Genomic DNA, 23168 nt, shown 5'->3' on the forward strand with positions numbered 1-23168 from the left:
CTCCTAATGCAGTCAGGCGAGATGGGATCCGATTCCAAGTAAAGAGGTACCTGTGCTACCTCATGCGTCAGTCAATACGCCTCATCGGTTGTCCATTCCAGTCGAGACGGCTCGGCTGGAAATGTCTAAGCTCCCCGTGGCATCCATGCCGACCTCTGAAAACAAAAGTGCGTCAGTGCTGTGCTCCCGCAGTTGTTGAAGGTACCCATGTTGTAACTGGCAGAAGTCATCTGCGTCGGCCTTGTAGTCAGTTGGCAAACGTCCAGCATGCAGCGTGACCATGATTTGCGCGTCAGCCAGGCTCGTCGTCTCTGATATTCTTCAGCCTGGACATTGCGTCTCCCATGTCGCATTGTCAACGTATCTGGTGCTTTACAGCCTAGGCACTCAAATCGAAGCTATAAATGGTCCAAGTGGACCCTTGCATTGGAACAGACTCAGAGACAACCGTCCGCTACCGCAACTTCTTTTGCCCCCATCATAAGTACCTTTACCTGCTAGATCAGATCAACTCAACTTTGTGTACATAATCTTATCCACTAATCACCAGTTGGCTCAGCCTTGCGCTCGGCGCCCGTTGCGCACAACCGTTGGCGTCAGTACATGGAGAAGGACCAAAAAAAATTCACCTCCAACTCGAGGCGCGTTCCTCGCTGCGTCAACCAGCGTGGCTCTGACTGTGCGGCTCGCGTGCGAGACATCAGCCAGCCAAAAAGTACTTGCAAAACTTGCATGTGGCAGCTCCATTGTCAGTCCTCTAACGTCGCTTCTTACCTCATAATACCTTTACGTGTCCCGCGCTGCATTAGGATTGGACACTTCGTAGGGTACCCCGCCAAAAACGCATCCACTCCCCATCGCCAGGTAGATTGGCTGGCGACTCCACGGACTGCATAACATCTAGATTAGATGTCAACATCTCTAACGCAACGTCACAACTTCTCATATCACATCACATTCTATCCATAGCATCGGCCAGTCGGCCTCAGCTTAATCGCGACCACGACTGCGAAACTGCACTTCTGCCCCCGGCCGTCTCCCTGGCCCAGCAGCCGCTGTAACCATGGGCATCGTGAGCAGCAGACCAGAGGATGGCGCCCCCATCTATCTGAGGGACCAGAATCGATGTTGGTGTTTCCCTCCATTCTTTCTGTCGCCCGGATGTTTTGTCGCAAGGGAATGCGACAACAAGGGAAATGCGCGCAACCAGGCTGACCCATCTTCTCAGTGTCCATATCCTCCGTCATCATATCCAATCCTCGCAAGCGCTCATCTATTACCGTCGTCCCGAACTCGTTCCCTGCTACTCGAGCTATTGCGACGCGAACCTTAGGCGACACTGGCCCCGTAGACTTCATTCAGGTTTGTAGGATCCGTTGCGTTGTAATGCCTTTGGCTGACGAGAACCGCTTCTCAGGACAATGAGCCTTCTGCCACACCCAACTTCCTCCTCAAATTAAACAACGAGGACGAGATCGTATTTACTTTTACTTTTGTCATTCGTCACGAGAATACCGGCGGTGCATCCGATACCAGCATCAATGGCCTCACATATGTCTACGCTTCGACAAGCAGGGAAGTTGAGAACCTAGTTACTCGGGAATTTCATGCGGATCCGAATCTACACAAGAACGCCAACGTGCAGCTAGTAGGCGACTATACCACAGGAGGAAGCTCATCGGTGTCTTTCGAATGGTCATGGAAATGGAAACCACCGAAGGGCTTGGAGGATCGAGGGGGCGGCTGGAGGAATGCATGCAGCGTAGGTCAATCGGGAAGTACAAGGCGCGACACCGCGACTGACGTTGACATAGTTTGTCGAGTACGACCAGAGGGCCCACAGGCTGGACACGCTCGCCAGCTTCTCATTCTGGGTTGCAAGTAAGTATTCCCTCTTGATGACTGGAGCTCTAGAAGCCCGGCTTGGATAAGGCACTGACTGCATGGAAAGACACCTCTTATTTTCCAAGCCATCCGAGTTCGCCTTCTCCCGTTTTTCAGCTGGCTGTACCGCCTAAGATTCGCGTCGCCTCCTCTCAATCGGTAGATTCCCGTATCAGTGAACAAGACGAGCCTGGCTCTCCCCTCAACCTTCAACAAGATCCAACATGGGGTGGGCCTGCCCAATCCAACGCCTCGCGTGACGCTGTCAAAGTTGATATCGCTTGCCCACGGCCGGGGGACGACATGACGGTCAGCGACGACGGGCCCGTTTTCAGAGCCACAATCAAAGCACTAGAACAAAAGACGGGCAACTTGAGGTCGCAGATGAAAAGGGTTTTGAAAAAGGCTGAGCAGGCCCATGCTGCTCAAATCGAATCAAATGATGCTTTTGTGGGTTTCATAGACTCGCTACGAGACGCATCTTCCACCAACGCGAATGCGGTTCGGCCTGCGTTGGAGCACTATTTCGATAGAATTGCGCGGGAAATACTCACGTACGAGAGGCAGAACACGACAAACCTGCAAAAGATAATCATCGATCCTATCAGCAAGTTATACACATATGACATAAAGCAAGCTGAGAGCAAAAGGAGGGACTTTGAGGAGGAGAGCAAGGACTACTACGCCTATGTTTCACGCTATTTAGGCCAACGGCAGGACTCGGTCAAGACGAAGAAACTTGCCGACAGTGACACCAAATACCAGACGAAGCGCCGAAATTTTGAGCTGAAACGCTTCGATTATTCGTCCTTTATGCAGGACCTGCATGGGGGTCGCAAGGAACAAGAGGTTCTGTCACACCTGACAAAATATGCCGATGCCCAGGCCCGGAGCTTCTTGACAACAGCCAAGAAGATTGACGGGTTGCTACCGCAACTCGAGGCTCTCTCCAACGAGGTGCAGGAAGCCGACAAGGACTTCCAATATCAACGACGCGAACGAGAGGAGAAGAGGCGTGTATTAGAGAAGAGCAATTTGCAGTATAATGAGCCAGAGACGGCGACCTCGACGACGACCAACGTCAGCGCCGTGCCCACCACCACCACCACGACGAACGGGAATCCGATGAACTCGGACTCGGAGCTTGGTCGTGCTGACAGCACCGGCTCGCAGCTGAAAGTCACAAACACGGGCAACTCGGGACCAGTGGCTCCGGGGGCTACCGATCTGTCGCGGTCACCCGGTAGTCTGTCGGCGGCCACTAGCCCAGCTCAAAACAACAAATTCAGAGGAATAAGAGATCTGGAGGAAAGGGACTTGACTCAAATGACCATCGCAGAGAAGACCTCGACGCACCGCAAGGAAGGACTTCTCTGGGCTCTCAACCGGCCTGGCAGCCACGTTGATCCTCGGGCGCTGACCAAGCAGCAGGGCTGGCACAAGTGAGTTTCGCTGTGGTATCATGAACCAAGGACAAACATATTGACCGATTCAGGTTCTGGGTTGTACTTGACCAAGGAAAGTTGTCCGAGTACAGCAATTGGAAGCAGAAGCTTGACCTTCACATGGATCCTATTGATCTGCGTATGGCTTCCGTCCGTGAAGCTCGAAACGCCGAACGACGATTCTGCTTCGAAGTCATCACGCCATATTACAAGCGTGTATATCAGGCGACCTCGGATGAAGATATGAACAGTTGGATTATCTCCATCAACAACGCCCTACAGAGTGCTGTTGAGGGGCGTGGTCTCAAGGACGCGCCGTCGACAGCGTCATCCTCAACGGGCGATTCATCAGGTTTCAAGCGAGATATTGGGTCCGTGTTGACGGGCAAGAGCAGTTCGCTGAACCACGGCCACGGTCTTTCTCACGTGCCGCACAGCGGTTCCACTGCTGCCGTTCCATCCCGCCGCACGACGGTCGGGGCGCGGCCTGTCGCTTCTCAGCGGACACCGAGCGGTACGTACGATGATAGCCCGGACAAGCTATTGCAGATGCTTCGCGAAAACGACCAGGGCAATTGCTGGTGTGCCGACTGCGGATCGGGTTCCAAGGTCGAGTGGGTCTCGATCAACCTAGCCATCATTCTTTGCATCGAATGCAGCGGAATCCATCGTTCGCTGGGAACGCACATCAGCAAGGTCCGATCTCTCACCCTAGACATCACATCCTTCACTCCCGATATTATCGAGCTGTTGCTACTTGTTGGAAACCGTGTCTCCAATATGGTCTGGGAGGCAAGGCTGGATACAAATCTGAAGCCAAGCCCGCAAGCCACTCGAGAACAACGGCTAAGATTCATCACGGCCAAGTATGTGGACAGGGCCTACGTGGAGCCAATATCCGCGACACTGTCGAGGTATCCCACTGCGGATGATACACTTCTTGCGGCCATCAAACGCAATGAGATCCAGCAAGTTATATATGCCTTGGCCCTGAAAGCCAACCCCAATGTACCCGATAGATCTAGAGGCACTCACCCGGTCTTTCTCGCCCTAGCGGCTGCAGACCCTGCACCGCCGTCGCCAACAGCGACACCATCAAGCGGACGCCCTGAGTCTGATGTTCGGTCAATACCGTTCCCCATCGCGGAGATGTTGATACAGAATGGTGCAGAAGTGCCTATGTCCATGCCAGCCTTTCCGCTGAGCCTCAGTGCTCAGCAGTATATTGACCACAAAAGGGGCCGCACTGCCGCGATAGAAGCGATCGGCTCATCATTACCAGCAAACTTGAGCCCCAGCCCGAGCGAGCGGCTGCAACGTGATAAGGACCGTTTACAGAAACGCATCAGCGCCGGGGGTCGATTGGCCAAGTCGCCGATACCTGAACGATAGAGACGACGGTATACGACTACTTTACCTTCACCATACTCAATTTCACCGGCATCGTCGTCTGAACTATCACCCCCGTCGAAAAGTTGGCTGGTGCGCCGGCGAAAGTCCAGCATTGGTGGCACGCCATCCGAAGTTTCATCATCACTGGGCAGATGGCCTATTCCTCGGCGACACAGGTCAACCACCACGTGTTCACGTTCTTCATCTCCTTCCGAGCGATAGAGACGACGGTTGCAATTCTCATCTTTCTCGATACCCTACCAGTCTTGTTCGTCAACATTTAGTGCCGCCTTCTGCCTGCGTATCCCCTGTTCGAAGGATGGCATTGTATCAGCTCCTGTGTCCCCGTGCATGATTGAGGATTTATCTGATGACATTCGACCCATGACATGATGAGAAAGCGAGTTTCTGATTGAAGAGGCGGGCGGCTATGGTTGACATTATCCTTGCTTTCCGGTGTGCACTATCTGGATTAAGGGGTATTTTGATATTGCTGGTTTTGGGCGGACCGGTGTCGACTAGCAAGAGCGAGCGATGCGTCCATATATGGCATTCGGGATGCGCATCAAACAGTTGGCGGCGATCGATTTGTACAAGAGACTGTTAGGCTTCAGGATTATATTGACACGGTGGGGGCTGGCTGGCTTTAAGCTATATTGTTGCTCCGTCACTGCAGGGCGTGGGACAAGCTTGCGTCTTGGTCATTGATACCAGGGTTTTAGTAGCTCGCAATTGGGGCATGCCATAAGAGCAAGGAGAAAGGAAAGAAGGAAGGATTGAACAAGTGTATGAAATAGGATAGTAATCGTAATCATTGTATGATGCGAGGATAAGCAGTTGTTGGATTAGTAACGAATCCCAACAGTCGTTCAGACATAACAAAGCATGCCGCATTTCAACTCAATAAGTGAAGTGGCCAGCACACGCAGTCAAAGATTCTGAATGAGTGCTTGGTTCTTTGTAAGAGCAACGTACAGATATATTTAATTCATCGGTGCCAGAATATCTCTAACTCATATGGATGCGTCAAGAGGTGGAACTAGATGACATCATTCATTTACCCAAGCAATTCATGATCATCTGTGATCCAAACTTACGGCTCACCATGCACTGCCATACTTGGGGCTGGAGAAACAGGCAGACAGCCCCCTGTGTATATATTCTAGGGTATTTTGAGCTTGTCGACCGTGGCCCCTCGTCTCCTCCCGAACATTGGTATGCTAATTTACGCCTCATGATGCTTCGTATAGCATGCATCATTACAAGAGACCACGTTGCGCTTTGGTGTGCGGAAGAATATAGCACGAACATCATTGAATGTATGCAACTACAATAGACCTCTCCACGACCTTATCGGCTTGTCGTGTCGATTGAATTATTCTCGTCGGTAAGCAACACACCTCGAGGCCTAGCTCCTAAATGGTTACGAGGTTCTACGCGGCTAAGGGAGTATTGTAAGCACAGACTCATGATTATGATATGGTATATACCAGTATCGTACCAAACGTAACTGAACACTATTTTTCCGAACCACATAATGCGCCTGAACTCGCAAGGTCTCTGTTCCAAACAAGCATGGAAGATAAATCAGCTTCCACTAAGTAATATGTCCCCAACCAGTGTGTGTGGTGTCCCAAACACCGGTTAAGTGGGAAACCGTATCCCCACATCGAAATGAGCGTCAAACCTAGATGATTATCGATGTTTGTTCGTTGTTGGTCGTGCCGAGTTGCGTCCGTCTGAATTGACGACTGAGCCGTCGCCACCAATTCATTCCCGCTTGTCCGTATCAAACACCGTGATAGCTCGAGCTAGTCTTCTCACTTTCCACTTGTCTTCCCCTTTGTCTTCACTTTTGCCTTGCCCTTGGCAGCTGCGGCTTCAGCTTTCGAGTAGAAGCTCGACCCATCGTTACCGAAGAGTTCTTGATCCCCCTTACCACCCATCTCCATGAATTCGCGAGCATCTCTTTGATCAGCTGGCCGCGCCTCTATACGTGTGACATTTGTACCACTTTCCACACTCGGGTTCTTTGCGTACACTTTGAGGGGGCCTTTGCCATCCTGCTGTGGACCCAGAGGCAATTGGCGTGCTAGGTGTACCTCATTGACAGACGAGAGTAATGTGCGCTCACGCGTGATACCGCGTCGGTGCACATCTAGTCCTCCAATTCCAGCAACAAGCCCGTCGGTGCTGTCATTGACTCCGGGGAGCTTTTGGGTTATCCAGGGATGCTCGAGACACTGATCGATAGCGAATCTCTTCTCGGGGTCGACCACAAGCATCGAATCGATCAAGTCGAGCGCAGGATCACCAACGGAGTCCCAGTACGGCGATGGATAGTCGAATCGGCCGCTCTTGATTTGTTGAGACAGCGTGTACGGGAAGTCGCGAGAGTACAGTTCGTCAGAAAACGGAGGAAACCCGCAAAGGCATATATAGAGAACAACGCCGAGCGACCAGACGTCGACCGCCTTCGTATATTTTCGGTGCCTGCCTTCAGCCAGTATTTCAGGGGCAACGTAGCTTGGTGTTCCACACAGCGTGGTGGTGAAAGACTCCTCCCCGATGATCTTGGCAAGACCAAAGTCGGCAAGTTTCACGTGGATCTCCTTATCCACGACCAATATGTTCTCTGGCTTGATATCTCGATGAACAATATTCCGGTCATGCTTTACACTAGTTAGCAACGTTTCGACGTGAACCCAGTTCATGAAGGGAGACTAACCAAATATTTGATGCCTTGGAATAGCTGGATGAAAAGCGTTCGCGATTCCTCCTCGGTCAACTTCTGCTTCATGACGATGTGGTTGAATAGCTCGCCTTCGGGCGCAAGCTCAAGGACAAGGTAAACGGCGTTCTTCTCGTTGAATGTATCTTTCAGGCACAGAACATTAGGGTGGCTGACACCCATCAACACGGCAATTTCCTGCTGCAAACCATCGGTTTTGGACTTTTCTTCCATTCCAGGGTGTTTAGTGAATATTTTGACGGCGTACCTAGAGCCGGTCGCTTTCTCCACGCAGAGAAACACCTCGGCGAAATGGCCCTTGCCTAATCGTTCGAGCAGTGTGTATTGTTGAAGGAAGGCACTTGATGTTCGACTTCGCGGGTATCTGAAGATGAAGCGAGCTTTATCCATGACTGCAATCTCGTCTTGCTCTCGGAGCTCTCGCCGTTGGTTCCGTCCAACCATGGCCTCGTTGACAAAGGTGCCGTTGCTGGAAAGATCTTCAAGTATTGCAACGGTGTCTTGGCCCTTGTTTTCAATGAATAGAATACAGTGCCGATTGGAAATGACAGGGTCGTCTATCACGACATCGCATTCCGGATGGCGACCTATTAAATAGCCGCCGGACGGAATGCCCTTGATCTTTGACTCTTCGAAGCTTTCCTCCTGTTCCAAAGCTCGGCCTTTCTTCTTTTGTTTCACAGTAGCAGAACCGCTGACAGCGTCGGGAAGAGGGCAAGTGTGCCGTCGCTTCAGTACGACGCACCTTCCATATTTGGTGTCAAGTGGAAAAAGGTAGCCCCAAACCCCTTCCTTGACCTCGTCTTCGACTTCATCGGAAAGAGCAGCGTTCGGGTCGACGTACTGGGAAGGGAACGCCTGTGTGTCTTGTGGGGGTGAAGATAGGCCCTGGCCTTGCGACGAAATGGTATCCTCGGGTGTTCGATGCGCAATCTGGCTCGGTCTGCCTGCTGGGGGTGTAGCGGTGCTTTCCTTGTAGAGTTCGTTGCTGTCGTCTTCAGTGAGATGTGTGACTGGTGAAGGAAGCTTCTGCTGGTTTTTGGTGACAGGCGTCTTGAGGTGCTCGGGGGCGTCGCCGTTACTGTCCCTAGACAGTCTTTCGGATCGACGGGGCTTCTTCAGCGCCTCGGACGTAGTCGGAGAGACCTGTGGGAAGGTTGGGTTAGTTGTGATTGTTGGTTTTGACTCGCTAGACCGTAAATCCAGCAGGGAGCGCATACCCGGCCTCGCTTCAATTGGCTCTTCTCCCGAGGAGCCATGGCTCGTGACTGAACCAGGTACAGATGAATGTAGTCGTATGTTGTAGCCTAGTAGACTGCTGCTGTGAAAGGCAGTATTACAGGCGCGGCAATGACAGGATACGAAGGTATTGGCGAACAGATGCCGTCGGCAACAGATTACAAAAACAGTAGAATGTGGGTAGTAGGTAGGTGCCTGAATGAATGGGAACAGAAACGGGGGTGTGAAGGCGCCGTTGTGAGAAAGCTTCGAAATAGGCAAGTTAAAGGGCCTGGTCCGGTCCTCGTGCAGGTCTGAGGCGATTGGCTGAGTCAAAAGCTGGTCGTGCAACATTGGTGGTGGGCAAGGGCGGGCGACCTTGTCGGGTTTCTCGAACCCCCATGCACACTGCAACAGCTACAGCCACAATTGATGGATAGCAAATGCAATCCAGATGCACAAGATCTCGACCTAGCTCGACTCTCCACTGCCGTCAACTCGATCGAAAATGACGTTGACGTTGGCGGGCGAGTCGGGGGATCATCCCTGTCGGCTGGTTGTCACCGATGGTACGGTTGATTGAACCCAGAAACTTGTCTCTCTCAAGTCTGAAGACAATTGAGTCCAATCGACAAACTCGTGTTCAATGTAGCAATCGTCAAGTGTTGTTCGTGGAGGCAGTGAGCGCTTGCGCTGATATGATAGTACACTTAGTGCACTGCTGAGCCCAGCGGCTGTCCCTGGCAGGCTAGCCAGCTGATGTAAGTGCGGAATCCGATGACTCCAGAGTCTGACCGAACCACTCATCACGCGTTCGACTGTTCGTCACGACGCGGCTCACCATAAGGGTAGGGAAGTCATTGGATCTTGCACACGTTAACAATTTTGGAGGCTGTTCTTTGCCTCTCAATTATCAACTTCACAACAACCAAGTTGCAGCTCATGACACGCCATCTGAGGCTTGTGGCCAGCCACATCGTGGAATGAGACGAGGTCGGCTGATTGGTTGCCTAAATCAATGCCCAAACTCCGTTGCAAGAAGGAATCATTCGAGGTCCATCTCATCCTCAATCAGAAACTTGCAAGCTTGGCAGCAGCTCTCGATCAACCCCAGTTAAGCTGAACCTATTCGATTTCTCAACTGCGCCTTGCACATAGTTGCTGCCAGTCTCGGGCGTCCCTACAACCCCATATGTGCCTCCATCGGACCAGTTGAGCTGCCATGGGCGTCAATTCTATGTGGAAAATGAGCCACGCCCAAGGTTTTCCAGCCTTCATGTTGGAAGAAAGCGTTTCTCCAGTTGTCGAATTCATGCCGATCATCAGCATGGCCACTAACGATTCAGCTTGTGGTGGATGCTGCTTCTCTAACATAATGATTAGAACCGATCGGCAACTGTCATCATGTGCATGCTTTAGATACAGTTATAGTGGCAATCTATGGTGTCCCCCGACAAAGGTCCTGTAAATCTACCAACCCACTACCACGCGCTATATAATATGTAATGGTCAGCAAGCGGTAAGGACAATACACGACGAGGGAGCTGGGATATCGACTCTTCATATAATATAGGTGCAAGTCCAAGCACACAGAGTGATTCAACCTCCGAGGCTACTAGTAGGAAATCCATATGCATGTTACTTGCTAGATGTTCTGTCGCCAAGTTCAACCAGTAGGGGGCGCATTATACTCTCCCGAGCTACTAGTGATAATAACATGATACTAGTCTGAACTAAGATACCCGCAACAAGCCGATCTGCCCTGCACGTACCCCGCGTCCCCTCTTATTAATCCTTAGAATACTACGTCAGTCTACATCAATGTGCTGATAGCCTACCTCATCCTCAACTGGCACTGACGCTGTTACCACACGCGCGGATCCGTCGTCGCCAAATATGAACTCCACCACCGAGTCCTCTGCAATCTCTGCCAGCGACGTCCCCATCACCGAGCCCGAAACAGCACTCGTTCACTCGGATAGCGTACCTGACTTGACCGCGGACCACAACCTCGAGCTCGCCCTCGATCTCGCCTCGTACCCGGCGTCTCACTTCTGGGATGCGTCGACCATGGCCCCGCTCAATGCAGTCTCGGCGGTCAGTATAGTCACAATCTAATCGGTCGTTCTTGCATACCACACTTTTATACATGTCTTGAGACAATAGCATGTAGAAACTATGTCCAGACCAGACTACTCATACCCTCAAAGGCCGGCCTCGCTCGCTTGCGCGCCTACCACCCTCCTGCCTTCCCAACCTGGGACCGTCTACCCGTGAGCCGGCGAGCAGCGGTGCTAATCCTGCTCTTTGCGGATCGGATGGGCGACCTGCGCGTCGTAATTACCATGCGCGCGGCGAGCCTGCGGAACTTCTCGGGCCATGCCGCGTTTCCGGGCGGTAAGGCGGACTCGTTGGCGGAAAGTCCTTGTGAGTCGTCTGAGTGCACTATAATATCTGCGCTATGTGGCAAGCCAGTACGGAAGACAAAAGATAATCGCTAATGGAAAAATGTGGCCAGACCAAATCGCCCGCCGCGAAGCCTGGGAAGAAATCGGGCTACCGATGGACGACACCAAGATCCCTAAGCCCTTCCGGATCGAACCGCTCTGCAGCTTACCCTGCAGTCTAGCGAAGACCGAGCTTTCCGTTCGGCCCTGTGTCGCTTTTCTCCATGCCGACAATATGCCCGGGAAGCCGGAGTTACTGGTCGACGAAGCTATGATACCCCGGTTAGACGCAAAGGAAGTGGCGGCTGTTTTCTCGGCGCCACTACACAACTTTTTGAAGTCAACGGATGAGCGCACGGAAGATGAGACGGTAGCCGAGGGACACTGGTACGATGGGCGGTGGACGAATTGGCACGATTCTCCGTGGCGGGTGCATAATTTCCATGTGCCGGTGAATAACCAGCGGGTGGTGAAGCCGAGGGTGAGGGAAGGGGGCCAGGCGGCGTTAGCGGAGGAGTTGGAGGAAGACGGTGTGCCGCAACGCTTCCTAGTATGGGGGTTGACAGGCAGGATGCTGGTTGATACTGCAAGGATCGCGTACGGAGAAGAGCCCGAGTTCGAGCATAATTCTCACTACGGCGATGAGGAGATCATAGCCCGGTTAGAAGAGGAAGGACGTCTACCAGAGAAGAAGAAACGAGAGGTTGGACTCGATGCGATTAAAGAAGACGTCAAGGATGCCAAGATGTAGATGGATAGACGCATCCGCACAGCTAGATGGGTGTAGCATTCAAATGCCCTAGATTATGGTGCTCTTAGACCTATACTGTAGGCAGACCGACGACTCCGATCTATGCCAAACTCCAACCAACGCCTCAATGCCAGGCTATGTCGTTGGCACCTTGCAAATACACCTTGCTTTCTCGCTCGCTTCGTTTTCCACTCATCGTACGGATCGCATGCCGCCGGACCATCAATGACAAGCAGTCTCCCGGACGGTACCCGTCCTGGTTCCAAACATGACATAACCCACAAAAGTGCCAATGGCCACAGAAACCATAACCCATCCGTTATACGTCATAAACAACAGCCTTGCACAGTGTCAGGGGGGTTACAACTCCTGGGTAGCAGCAACACCAGCACTTACATAATCATAAACGCATAAAACGTCTGTGCCGCATACAAAGCCGCCTTGACGACATGCGCCCGCTTGCTGACCTCGACCTGGTTACTTCCTGCTGGCCAGAAGAGCGGCGTGTTCTCAGTAACTTGCACTTGACGGCCGTCGCGTTGTTCTTCTTCAGCGCCACCGCAACAGCCCGCACAAACCCCCAATCTTAGCCAAGAGCTCATTTGTTTGCTACTGTTGTAGGTGGCAGGCAAAGTGGCTTTGTGTACAGACTCCGCGCGGGGAAGTTGGAGAGCAGGAAGGGGGTGGCAAGACGCTGGAAAGGGAGGGGAACTCACTCGGTAGTTCGTTCTGTCTGCTGCTCCAGCTCTCGTACCGCCGTGTCGCCTCGCGCAACGCTTCGTAGCCCGCGCAGATGGCTACGATGGCCAGCAGTGAGAAGACGAGCGAGGCGGGGCCCCGGACGTGCCATTGTTGGAAAATGATGCAGAGATTCGTCGAGTCCCAGGTAAAGAGCATCTGCCGTGCCAGAGGCGCGTTAGTTTGGTTGAGTTTGGGGGTGGCGCTTGTTCGGAGGCGCTGGGGCGAATTCGTTGAATCATGCACAAGGTTTGACGTTGGGTGGTTGATGGCGCTCAGATGGGATGGCACCAAGGCGATGGATGTCAACTCACGTTCATGCTGCACATGTCGCCCATTCCGCCTCCGCCGTGGCCCATATCGCCGTGGCCCATGTCGCCGTGGCCCATTTCACCGTGATCCATGAGCGAGTGATCCATTGTGTATCTTCGTACGTTGGCTAGGAAAGAGAGTCGATTCAGAATGATTGGCTTTGAGGTGTGAAGTGCTGTGAAGACTTTAAGTATGTATACAGGTCTCCGAATGGAATTGCACCATGCACCACCTGACTATGTTTAGTTTGCTGTTAATCAGCTCAAATGTGCTCAATTGTAGTACTAAAGTGTGGTAGAAAGAAGGTGACTTGTCCCGAGCTGACGGTCGTTCGAGCCTGACTGATTGGAGCTTTCGCAACCGGTGGCGGTCAGACCTTGGTTCTGATCCAACACCAGGGAAACCGTTGCAAGCTCCCATTTGGATACGTCAGGGGTTTTGCTTATCGCCCTTATCTCAATCTGAAAGTGGGCTGGCGGGAAATGCGGATAGTTGCGGATGCTTCGTCACACATCGGCTGAATTACTAATGCCAACCTTTATCTTAATATCCACAAGTGGTCTCCACAGAGATCGAATACACTCAGGTCTATCTGTGACTTCAGCCCCCAGTTACCTGCGTGACAGCGTCAGTTACACTCAGCCTGCGCCAAGCTCGTCAACGCCGCCGCTCATTGGGAGTCAAGCCGAGATACTATAACTAGACACATCTGGAGCTGAACTACAAGCGCAATGCTGGCGCCTGCGGTGAACTTGCCGAAGTGGTATGACCAGATTAACAAACTCTGGCAAACACATCATTATACTAACGGTTCTCAAGGCTTGAAGAAAACAAACATCTGCTGAAGCCACCGGTGAACAACTACTGCGTGTACAACGATGGCTTCACCACCATGGCATCTACCTGCCCTGTCGCCTTGCTCACTCTGAGTCTCTAACGTCCCCTCCAGATAGTAGGCGGCCCCAACGCCCGCACCGACTACCACATCAACACCACCCCCGAGTGGTTCTACCAGTATCAGGGCGCCATGATGCTCAAGGTAGTCGACGAAGGCAACGTCTTCAAGGACATCGTAATCCGCGAGGGTGACATGTTCCTTCTCCCGGCCAACACGCCGCACAACCCCGTCCGCTTTGCTGACACCGTGGGAATCGTGCTGGAGCAACGCCGCCCCGAGGGCAGCGTGGACAAGATGCGGTGGTACTGCCAGAACTGCAACGAAATTGTCCACGAGGCCGCGTTTCACTGCACCGATCTGGGGACGCAGATCAAGGCCGCTATTGAGACGTTTATGAGTAGTGAGGAGCACAGGAAGTGTGGCAAATGCGGTGAGGTTGCGGATTCGAGGCCGAAGCCAGGGACCATCAAAGATCCGAATCTGGAGTGAGGAAAAGCATGAATGCGAGATGAGCCTCTCTTGTGTGATTTCCAAGGTATGTAACGGCCTGGTCTGGACATTTAAGTCATGACAACATCCAAGCACCTCTATACGTTCAATAGTCGTGGAGCCTTGCTGTAGGGCTCGAGGGGTCTGGAAGCTCGGGCTTAGCTCTGTGGAACCCCGTGCACGGATCGCTATGAAATCACTACATCTATTACCGCAATGTCCCCATCGTGAAATACCGTACATTCCTGTATCCTCGTCAACGAAGGTACCTTGCTTGCACACCTCTCCAGGCATGCAGATTCAGATTGTCGGCGTGTTCCAACCCCCACAGTACTTGGTCTTCTACTCGCGTTCAGTGCTACGAAGAGCAATAATCCCCTTGTCCAAGTACATGGGTACTTGACCTCTCACACACAACTTGTATGCGTTGATCAGTGCTTAAAATGCGACGTCTCATCCGCTAAGAATCTGCATGCCTTCTGCGTGCCTGGAGAGGTGTACGCACAATCACCTTAGTAAAATTCATCATCGGAACACAAGATGCCCGCAGGATGGACCTGGCGATTAAACAGTAGCGGACGAAAGTGGCCGATTCTGCAGCCGCGACGGGAACCTCAACCACCAATCATGCCCTCGTTGATGCTTGGCAATGAATGGGCCAACCAATCGTCATGGTCCATCCGACATATACGGCGCCTATTTCACACACAACTCACCAGCCAGAAGCTAGGTTGCAACCTTTCACGACTCCTCGCACGAGATTTCCTTGAACTAGAGCCTCGCGTCGCCCTGTTGACTGCAGTAACAACATGAGTGTCCCACAGCTCTTGACCACTCATGAGCCTTTTTGTCACCTCTAAGCGACGAGTTGGTAGACGCGAGAACACCTCTGTGGGCGTGATCCTAGCCTTCGCGTCTTTCAGGTGGGCGAAGAGGAACGACGCTGTAACTACCAGTCATTGTGCGGTTGCCTTTAATGTTGGTCACACCCAGTTTTGTTCGGTTGACTATGACTTCTTTTGGTCATTGTTTGTCGAGTCTTCTTTCTTCTCCTGTCACATAAGGTACTGACACCCGAAATCGTGAATGGAAATTGCTTTCTTTGGCCATACCGAGTCAATTTACTCTTAATTCCTCGACATTCATTTGCGTAGAAAAACCTTGGGTTTTCTACAATTCCCGCTGCCTTAACATCATTCCTCAAAAGCTTTCATTTGCAGGCTTGGCGAACTCGCCTCGAAACCGTCCACCTGTCTATTGTAATTAGGAACCCGAAGCTGGCTTCGCAGACTCTACATTTCTTTTGATAATCCAAATCAAGCACACTGGTCAAGGCGGTGCGCACAAAAACACCCTCAGGATGAACCCGACGAAGCCCAACACGGGGGACTCTTTCGACCCTGTCTTCGATGGTCCAACTCAGCATGAGGACTGGGAATACTGGGAGGAAGACGGAACCCTAGGAGCACCGGCAGATGACAATGACTTGCTGATAGACGTGGATGGCGCACAAACCTCCAAGCGGCCAAAATCGAGATTTCGACAGAAGGTACAAAATGCCCAAGCTGGAATCAAGTTAGACACGGATGTGTCCAAGTTCCGACGGGCAGCGCCTCAATCTACAGCACACAACGTTCACAACGATACCTTGAAGGCATTGGAGGGCTCGTCGACGTCCGGCAAATCGACGAAGGAAAGGACTGGCGCATTCAACGGGACTACCCGAGGTCGTGAATCGGATCTTTCGCCGGAAGGTCGCAAAATAGTCATTGGCATTGCTCTGCCTTCGGACAATATATCAGAGCATCAATCCAGCCCCCAAACGGCTGGTGTCGAAACTCCCATCGACATGCGAAACTACATACAGCGGTCGGCGGCCAACAAGGCACCGCCACAACAGCAGTCGGTGTGGTCCCCAGATACAGAAGCAACCGAGTCTCCATACCAAAGTGGCCGTCCGGCATCCAGCATATACTCGCAGCCTAGCATGTACGGAGCTCCTGTGGCGTCAGGTCATGTGCCACCAGTCCCTGCCCTGCCCTCCACCTTCAAGTTTAAGCAGTCACAACCAAGCGCATTCCAAGACCCAGACGATGACGATGTTGGAACACCCTGCACGCTCTTCGAAGAGGATGGTAGCCCCATGGCCAATCGCAAGTCCTTCAGGCAGAAAGCTGCGGCAGTCACGGGCCCACAGAGTGAAGGAACCCTCCCTAATGGCAAATGGATCTATGTCACAGATGTAACCACACGAGAGACGAACCCATTCAAGCAACAACAGACTGGAGAGAGCTCATCATCGGCTCCCAAAGAGTGGTGGCAAGGAATGGACGAGAAGAAGCACCAAGCGTCAAAAGCACAAGGGCTTTCGGTGGTCACTCCTCCCACTTTGCGACAACAGAACACTGATCAGTCTTCAATGGCGCAGGCGAATGCCTCTTCATCGCATAATTCCCAATCTGATCGGCCTGAAACACACTCGGAAAAGGCACGGATTCTGCTCGAGGAGAGCCAGGTCCCAGCCGATGAGCCCCCCCCTTACTCGCCCCCCAAGACGGTCAACGAGGTCAAGTATGCTGCTGTCTTCCCCCCTTCTCATGCGGCCAATCTGCGACCGATCCCGTCGCCTGGACCAGTGTCGCCTGGTCTGCCAGGCACCATGAGCTCACAGGGGAACATGGCCATCAATCTAGCCGAGATCCCGCTGACTCCTCGACGTGTGCCAGGGGCCGTACTCTCTGACCGCCCAGCTGGATCTCACGTCATCGGAGACCATTTCTATGGGGCGCTTGGGACAAGGCACCGGGTTGAACGCCAACGCCGACGTCACGAGAAGGAAGAAGCCGTGGCGAGGAGGGTCGGTGGCTTCTGGAGAGGACGCGGCTGCATGCCAGAAAATGGCTGCTTCGGACGTTCAGGTCGAGAGGGGAGAAAAAGAAGACGAGTCTACTTGGGAGTATTTTGCGGCGTCGTTGCCGCCATCGTCCTCGCCGTCGTTCTGGCGGTGACTCTGACACGCACATCAGCACCGCCACAAGGCCCAGAACACTCCATCTGGCTCAACTTGACAGATTTCCCCCCTATGCCGACGGGTGTTTTGACAGTTGCTGGACCAGATAATTCTCAGTCAGTCTCTGGCTGTCTTACCGTCACAGCGCAAACCTCGTGGAGCTGCAAGCTTCCTAAGGACCAGCAGAACCCAGATTCCCCTTACGATGCGGACCAGCCCGAGTTCATCTTCCAAATCCAGTATGACAACAACACGCGAGCTTTATGGAATGTCAGCAATACTGGCGAGCAGCCAGACGTCAGTAACCAAACAGCGACGGTGGGGAACGCCCGTCTCGCTGTAAGCCGCGTAATCGCTCGTGCTATAACCATTTTTCGCCGTGGAGTTATCTACGACGCGGGTTTCTCGCCCAAGCCTGCGCCGCCGTCTCTTGCTGAGATGAACTTCCTGGGTAACACAACCGACGGCATCGTCTCCGACAACAAAGCCGGCGAGCCCACACCCTTCTATATCAGCCTCCTCTCCTCGAACAACGCTACTGTCGGATCTGACACGGTCACCCGCCGCGGTCTCGGCAATGGTATCGACTCCGCCCCGGACAACGGCACATCCGACTGGAACCTGACCGACATCCTGCCCGCACCCGCGCTCAACCCCGATGGTACCGGCGCACCGGCCAAGCTGTACCCGCTCCCATTGCAGCAGCCCGTCCGCCTATTCGACCGCGGCCTGCCCACCGAGCACTACGGTTTCTACACCTTCTTCGACAAGACCGTCTACCTGCACGACAAGTCCAAGTCGGTCGCCGCTGACGAAGACGGCGGCTCTCCCATCAAGGACGCCAAGTTCCTCATCACCATGTCGCAGACGCGTTTCCTCGTTAAGATCTGGACCCGCAAGGAGAACACCACGCAGCTCCTAGGCAACGGAACCATTCCCGGCACCGACGGGACCACTGTCGATGACCAGCCGGGGACTATGCCGTACCCCGTTACCATAGCTGAGGATCTCCACGGGGGTAATCGCAATGATAAGGCGCAGTGGTACTACGGCGTCGATGAGAAGCAGCAGATTGACCGGACGGACGTGAAGCTTATCGTGGTTGATAAGGGGTTTGCGGGGACGTTGATCAATAGGCTGGATTCAAACTCGGATTTGTCGCTGGGGGGCATTGATGGAGGGACCGGCGGGTGTAAGTGCGAGTGGGTCAACTTTCAGGGGAGGACGGTTGGTACTTTGGAGTAACGAACGGGTCGGCTTGGCCTGAGTAGGAAATAAAAGCGTAGGAAGAATGGATTATGACTATAACGGGACGGACATACAGAATCTTCGTATATTACGAGGGTTATGAGGCTGCTAAGGGCCAGTCGTACTTTTGTATATATTTCGCACCGTTGGGCATGGTTTGACCAGCTTTAATATCAACATTCACGAGGTATCTTATTAAGTACGTGCCTGAATATGTAGTCAACCTCCTCGCTAATAGTGAAACACAACAATATATTGTTCAACCGGTAGCAACACTCCTGTATATCCGAGACCGAGCGAGTTAGTATCTACCTCGACGGTTCAAAAAAAAAACCCGAGTCAAAGAAACATGAATCAGAACGCAGCATGGAACCCGTCATAAGGCCGATCGATTGGGCAAGGTGGTTCGGTTAATACAGAAGACAAGGGTGAAGCTCGATGGTGTCGACCGTATTGATTTGTATCTGGCATGTTGAGAGATCCGTCGGCATCCACTTCCCTCCACAATTCGTTTCCCCTCTAACCCAGCTAGAACAAACCAAGATGGCACTTTCGATCAATACGGACCGGCTTCCCATCTACGTCGAGTCGTACTACTCTCGGGGGATCAGAGCGAAACACCGCTCCTAGGTGAACTAAGGAATAGGCGAATATCAGCTATCATCCAAACCAAGCCTACTCCTTACTACCTTGCCAGATGCGCTGCATCACTTCCAGCGGGACAATCAATCCAAGAGGTTCCCCGAGGATGGTCCCAATCGTGGGAAGGACCCCTCGCGTGACCTGCTAAAGACATTGGAGATGAAAATCGCTTCATCTCAACGGTCACTGAGGTGGAAAAATCTTTTCGGGGTCAGGATATGCTACGTTTTAGCTAGGCGGCTGATGTTATCATAGTACCCCTGAGAATATCTACTGACTATTCATGCCCGTTACAGCCATTCCACTCCGACGTCGTCTGCGACATGGTGGGTATATTCACTCCAAGTTCTGCGGCTGCTGGCGGGTATGGAACCTTTGCTTTCCCTGACCTGAACTATATACAACGAACTTGGTCGCAACCTCTCCCCCTCCCACTTCTGCAAACAGACCTTCCTCTTCGGCGAAGAAGCGTCGGGGATCATGAGCCGGCCAAGCTGCAGGGTCATGCGATTAGGAGTGTAGGTTCTTGGGTTGAACTACTTTCTCGGCGTACTTCGGTTTGAGATAGTTCTTTCCCTTTTTTGTCCGACCTTCAGGGGTACTTAGGGTTCGGACCAGAGCAAGTCCCGGAGGTGTTCCATCGAAAGACCACCGTGAGAACTTTCCTGGTGATGCGATTCCGATAGACACCGCCAACCTAGATGTTTCTATAAAACACAATAATTGATTGGGTATATGGAGCAAACGCAGTGGTTAAATATCTTGCCAAACCTCATAACTCATTCCGCTCTGGAATGGGCTCCGAGCCAGCAACTCTCGGTCTACTTTGCTTCAACCTGGCCAACAGGTCCTGGCTCCAACCATTTCCTGATGCCTTTCCCCACACGTTCTTGATGGCCAGTTGCTCAAGGTGATACTCCCAGCACCCATCATCCAGCCTGGTGGCCTCGTTTTCACAAATATTGCCATCGCTGGCCGCACCCACGGGCCACACACCCAACTCTGCGCCCACGTCCCCGTCCAAGAAGGTGTCTGACACAATCATGGCCACCTTGGACCGCGCCGCATCCCACACCGCCCCGTCGTTGAGGAGAACCCGCAGAAAGTTTTTCGTTCCGCCATTGGCCAAGAATTGGGTCCGGAACACGTCACTTTTCAGCAATCTACCCACGACGGGGAGAGTTGTGCGCACCCAGCTTGCCTCATTGGCATATTCTTCTGTTCCGGGCTTCGCCATGGTCTTGAAGCTATCAAAGAAGACATCTTTCAGCGGCTGTTGATGAAAAGCGCACTGTTTGTTCATGAGCGAATCCCACCCGGCCTCAATATTTCGCAGTGCCGGTGGGTTGTTCTGAGCTGCCGATGCCAGAACCGACGAGGCCAGAAAGTCCCGGCGCTGGGTCAGACCGCGAGTCTGGATCTGTTCCACGTCACGCTGGGTGAGAAGGCAGAAGAGCGCCCGCAGCGCTTCTAAATCTTCGGTGATCTTCTGCCCGTAATATATGTCGTGCGAGATGTCCTCCAGATCCATCAAAGCTTCGTCCAGCTGGTGGTTCTGTGTTGATGGTGCTGTTTCCGCAAATTCCTTCAGACTTGCGAGCGACCCAGCAAAACCTGGGTCCTTTTGCGGGGGCTCTTTTACCACCCCGACGGGTTCGTATGCTGGAGCGCCAGATGGCATCAACGGTTCATTTTTGACCCCTTCTGCTTCCACCACCATGACTGACTGCTCTACGGGTAGACCTTCTAAGGAGGGGTCGTCGTCGCCTGGAATATTTAATCGTGCTTCCTTCTCTCCTGTCCAGATGTTCATCCTAACATGCAAACCAGGGGGTATGTCTTGATCATGATGGATGATCTGAAACTCCTCGGTTGGAGAGAATACCTTGGGATAGCATTCTGCTTGGTTGTCGGTATGGCAAATGAGTTCGACTTCAGCAGCTGGTGATGCTGCCGCTATGGACGGTGACGATGCCGCCGCAACAGATGCAAAAACGAAAGTGAAGGAAATGACGGAAAGAAAAACCCGCAACAAACCGCGGGAGTTTTGATGTGGCATGGTGGAAGTGTCAAAGTAGATATTGGTCGGTATAGAATCCGAAATTCGAAGAACGGGCCCCGTGGGATTTTTGTATTGGGGCTGTGGCGAAGGACAGCTCGCAAAGATGAACAGGCCACGAAACCAGTTGCAAAGAACAACACAGCTGCAATCCTATGATGAAGACTGTTGATATCTGGCGAGTTAAATCGGGCACACTTGGTAGTTGTTGACTACTTCAGTTGACTGCGAAACATTTATATCTCTGCACGTCCAATTTACCATTGACCACCTGGCAACCAAGGAAAGACCATGAACTTTTTCGATGTTCCGCGCTTTCAACTTATACCGGAAAGATGAGGCAAAATCATGAGCTGAGAACACCGCTGAATTAGACAATCAACATTGAAGATCGATTCAAGTATTGTTGGAAATAGAAGTTACTGAATGCAGGTGAAAGTGCCGTAAAGTCAATATCCTCGAAGTGTGGAATGAACACCCATTACCAGCACGGCAGTGGGTAATCAACCCCTCTCTGATTGGGCCTTTCTGCCTGCTGAAGCTCAGGCCTCATCAATTCCAACACCACGTCCAAGATTCCCGGCGGCTCTTTGAAGCTCTTCCGCAAGCCCTTAAACGCCCATTGCCAGCACAAGCCGACCTCAATCAGGATGCAGGCCCTCCGACAGCGAGCGGCTTGCGCCGCGCGACGAGTGCGGCCAACCACCTCCGTCAAGAACCCCCGAACCGTGCGAACATACGTATCCGAGAGCCACGACCATCACCACCACGAAGCTCCCAAGGTCGAGGAGAAATTGGGCGTGAGTACTAACCAGCGCTGTCTCGCCATCCCAATTAGGAGGAGGCATTGAAAACAAGCCAGTGGGCTGCTTAGGAGAGAAGCGTGCTGACCCAGCTCTGGCCATAGACCGCATTCTATGTCTTCGCCGGTGCCGTCCCAGCAGCCATACTCGGCTACTCCATCTCCCGTCCGGGTGCGAATGGCGAGCCATCAAGCCTGGCGAACTTTATGCGCGGCTTCGACTACTTCGCCGAGGACGAGGCGCGCAACACGATACGAACCCAGATGCTGGAGCAGGCCGCCCACGACAAGCACCTGTTCAACTACGCCGGGCAGAACTCCGCCTACATTGATCTCAAAACTCCTGAGTGCGTTTTACTCTCCCCCCCCCCCGAACGGAAGCAGTACGTGACATGATTTCTGACAAAGGGGTTTCTGTGATTGCAGATTGATCGGACAAGGTTCCCCATGGGCTGTGCCTGCCGGCCACGTGCCTAACCTCGACCACGTTACCGAGCACTATAGAAAACAGTTCCACGCCGAGGAGGAACGGAAGATGAAGAAACTTGCGGCGAAGGCAGCCGAGGCAGCCAAGGCGGCCGTTGATGTGAAGGAGTCATCATCGTGAGGAGTGTATACCATCAAACCAGGGCATTCGAGTACATAGAACGGGGATTTTTGGGGTGTGACTGAAGACATTCACTTTGTCTACTTGGCTTGGGCATGTATGCTGATTTTGTGATTTATGTGCAGGACGTAATGTAGGCTCTGACGTCTCGCATTCAGGCGTCAACTTTCCGGTGAGGTTTCTGGATCAGTCTCCATGTCCACGGCAGTCAGATGTTTCCCAGCAGAAGTTGCCATGATTGATTAGATGTGTTGCTCAGCGTTGCAAAGATCAAGCCATGCAAAAGTATGTTTGTCGAACATGGACACACAGCCATGCTTATATATGATCTGAACCCAATAATTACTTCTACACATTTTCGAGTTGGAGTTTGAGACAGCATAGCACCGCAGTGCTGGTAACATAGTCTGATTCTCCACGCATGTAGTCTGGGGTACCGTAGTCCAAGTTCAATGTTCGACTTATTGCAAGAAT

The 23168-nt window shown here is 52.6% G+C and overlaps 8 protein-coding genes across 8 annotated transcripts; 5 read left to right on the forward strand and 3 right to left on the reverse strand.

Annotated features, from left to right (window-relative positions):
• Positions 1–1063: 1063 nt before the first annotated feature.
• Positions 1064–4721, forward strand: BCR38DRAFT_407913 (uncharacterized protein; the record flags this gene model as incomplete). Its single annotated transcript, XM_040858215.1, has 6 exons — positions 1064–1127; positions 1229–1362; positions 1418–1762; positions 1815–1881; positions 1952–3326; positions 3380–4721. 6 exons carry the CDS (start codon positions 1064–1066, stop codon positions 4719–4721), a joined length of 3327 nt encoding a protein of 1108 aa, XP_040716885.1.
• Positions 4722–6541: 1820 nt separating this feature from the next.
• On the reverse strand, positions 6542–8732 carry BCR38DRAFT_407914 (kinase-like domain-containing protein; the record flags this gene model as incomplete). The annotated part of the gene is made up of 3 exons (XM_040858216.1): positions 6542–7393; positions 7450–8619; positions 8694–8732. The coding sequence occupies 3 exons, from the start codon at positions 8730–8732 to the stop codon at positions 6542–6544; spliced, it is 2061 nt and encodes a 686-aa protein (XP_040716886.1).
• A 1855-nt stretch (positions 8733–10587) lies between these two features.
• Positions 10588–11889, forward strand: BCR38DRAFT_456599 (uncharacterized protein; the record flags this gene model as incomplete). The annotated part of the gene is made up of 3 exons (XM_040861937.1): positions 10588–10788; positions 10902–11118; positions 11210–11889. 3 exons carry the CDS (start codon positions 10588–10590, stop codon positions 11887–11889), a joined length of 1098 nt encoding a protein of 365 aa, XP_040716887.1.
• Positions 11890–12111: 222 nt separating this feature from the next.
• Positions 12112–13046, reverse strand: BCR38DRAFT_340039 (ctr copper transporter; the record flags this gene model as incomplete). The annotated part of the gene is made up of 4 exons (XM_040855746.1): positions 12112–12229; positions 12286–12376; positions 12606–12786; positions 12942–13046. The coding sequence occupies 4 exons, from the start codon at positions 13044–13046 to the stop codon at positions 12112–12114; spliced, it is 495 nt and encodes a 164-aa protein (XP_040716888.1).
• Positions 13047–13315: 269 nt separating this feature from the next.
• BCR38DRAFT_428779 (3-hydroxyanthranilate 3,4-dioxygenase) lies at positions 13316–14537 on the forward strand. Its single transcript, XM_040859918.1, has 3 exons — positions 13316–13702; positions 13759–13834; positions 13889–14537. Exons 1-3 carry the CDS (start codon positions 13671–13673, stop codon positions 14324–14326), a joined length of 546 nt encoding a protein of 181 aa, XP_040716889.1. The 5' UTR covers positions 13316–13670; the 3' UTR covers positions 14327–14537.
• Positions 14538–15686: 1149 nt separating this feature from the next.
• Positions 15687–18581, forward strand: BCR38DRAFT_340551 (uncharacterized protein; the record flags this gene model as incomplete). Its single annotated transcript, XM_040855798.1, has 1 exon — positions 15687–18581. The coding sequence occupies one exon, from the start codon at positions 15687–15689 to the stop codon at positions 18579–18581; it is 2895 nt and encodes a 964-aa protein (XP_040716890.1).
• A 1417-nt stretch (positions 18582–19998) lies between these two features.
• Positions 19999–21285, reverse strand: BCR38DRAFT_339901 (nucleotide exchange factor SIL1; the record flags this gene model as incomplete). Its single annotated transcript, XM_040855733.1, has 1 exon — positions 19999–21285. One exon carries the CDS (start codon positions 21283–21285, stop codon positions 19999–20001), a length of 1287 nt encoding a protein of 428 aa, XP_040716891.1.
• Positions 21286–21935: 650 nt separating this feature from the next.
• BCR38DRAFT_317382 (uncharacterized protein) lies at positions 21936–22646 on the forward strand (the record flags this gene model as incomplete). The annotated part of the gene is made up of 3 exons (XM_040854725.1): positions 21936–22085; positions 22193–22434; positions 22514–22646. Coding segments are annotated over 3 exons (525 nt in total), but the record flags the coding sequence as incomplete, so codon positions are not given.
• Positions 22647–23168: the final 522 nt, after the last annotated feature.

This window comes from Pseudomassariella vexata (assembly GCF_002105095.1).
Source record: "Pseudomassariella vexata strain CBS 129021 chromosome Unknown BCR38scaffold_5, whole genome shotgun sequence".
NCBI lineage: Eukaryota > Fungi > Ascomycota > Sordariomycetes > Amphisphaeriales > Pseudomassariaceae > Pseudomassariella > Pseudomassariella vexata.